The sequence below is a fragment of the Fukomys damarensis genome, unplaced genomic scaffold (genome assembly GCF_012274545.1).
Source record: "Fukomys damarensis isolate Sample0158 unplaced genomic scaffold, DMR_v1.0_HiC HiC_scaffold_4, whole genome shotgun sequence".
Classification (NCBI taxonomy): domain Eukaryota; kingdom Metazoa; phylum Chordata; class Mammalia; order Rodentia; family Bathyergidae; genus Fukomys; species Fukomys damarensis.
The window spans coordinates 28,585,490-28,585,894 of NW_022900916.1; the positions used below are offsets into that span (position 1 = coordinate 28,585,490).

At 68.4% G+C, this 405-nt stretch overlaps 1 protein-coding gene across 1 annotated transcript in view; it reads left to right on the top strand.

Annotated features, from left to right (window-relative positions):
- The first annotated feature begins 209 nt into the window (after positions 1–209).
- The window catches only part of Evx1 (even-skipped homeobox 1), a 3,776-nt gene continuing 3,580 nt past the window's right edge, over positions 210–405 (top strand). Inside the window, exon 1 of the mRNA XM_010628362.1 lies at positions 210–399. Coding sequence (XP_010626664.1) covers positions 210–399 — 190 coding nt within the window. The remainder of the gene's footprint in view (positions 400–405) is intronic.

Consider the following 405-nt stretch of genomic DNA (forward strand, 5'->3'; position numbering starts at 1 on the left):
AGCGCTCGCATCACAAGGTGACCCCAGCTCCCCACCGCCACCTCCGCCTCGCCGTCGACACCGCGCTGTGGCTGCTCGGCTCCAGCCCAGTCGCCCGGCTTCTCTTGCTCCTTTCGCAGCCTAGATCCGTCCGACCGCTGGGGTCCCAGGGAGCCGGGGGTTAGGAGCTCACTTGGGGCTTCCCTCCTCCCCCTCCGGAGAGCCCCGGGATGGAGAGCCGAAAGGACATGGTTATGTTTCTGGACGGGGGTCAGCTTGGCAGTCTGGTTGGCAAGAGGGTCTCTAATTTGTCCGAAGCCGTAGGCAGCCCGCTGCCAGATCCGCCCGAGAAGATGGTGCCCCACGGTTGCCTGAGCCCGAGAGGCGGCCCTCCGGCCGCCCAGGAGCGCGGCGGGGGAGGCTCGG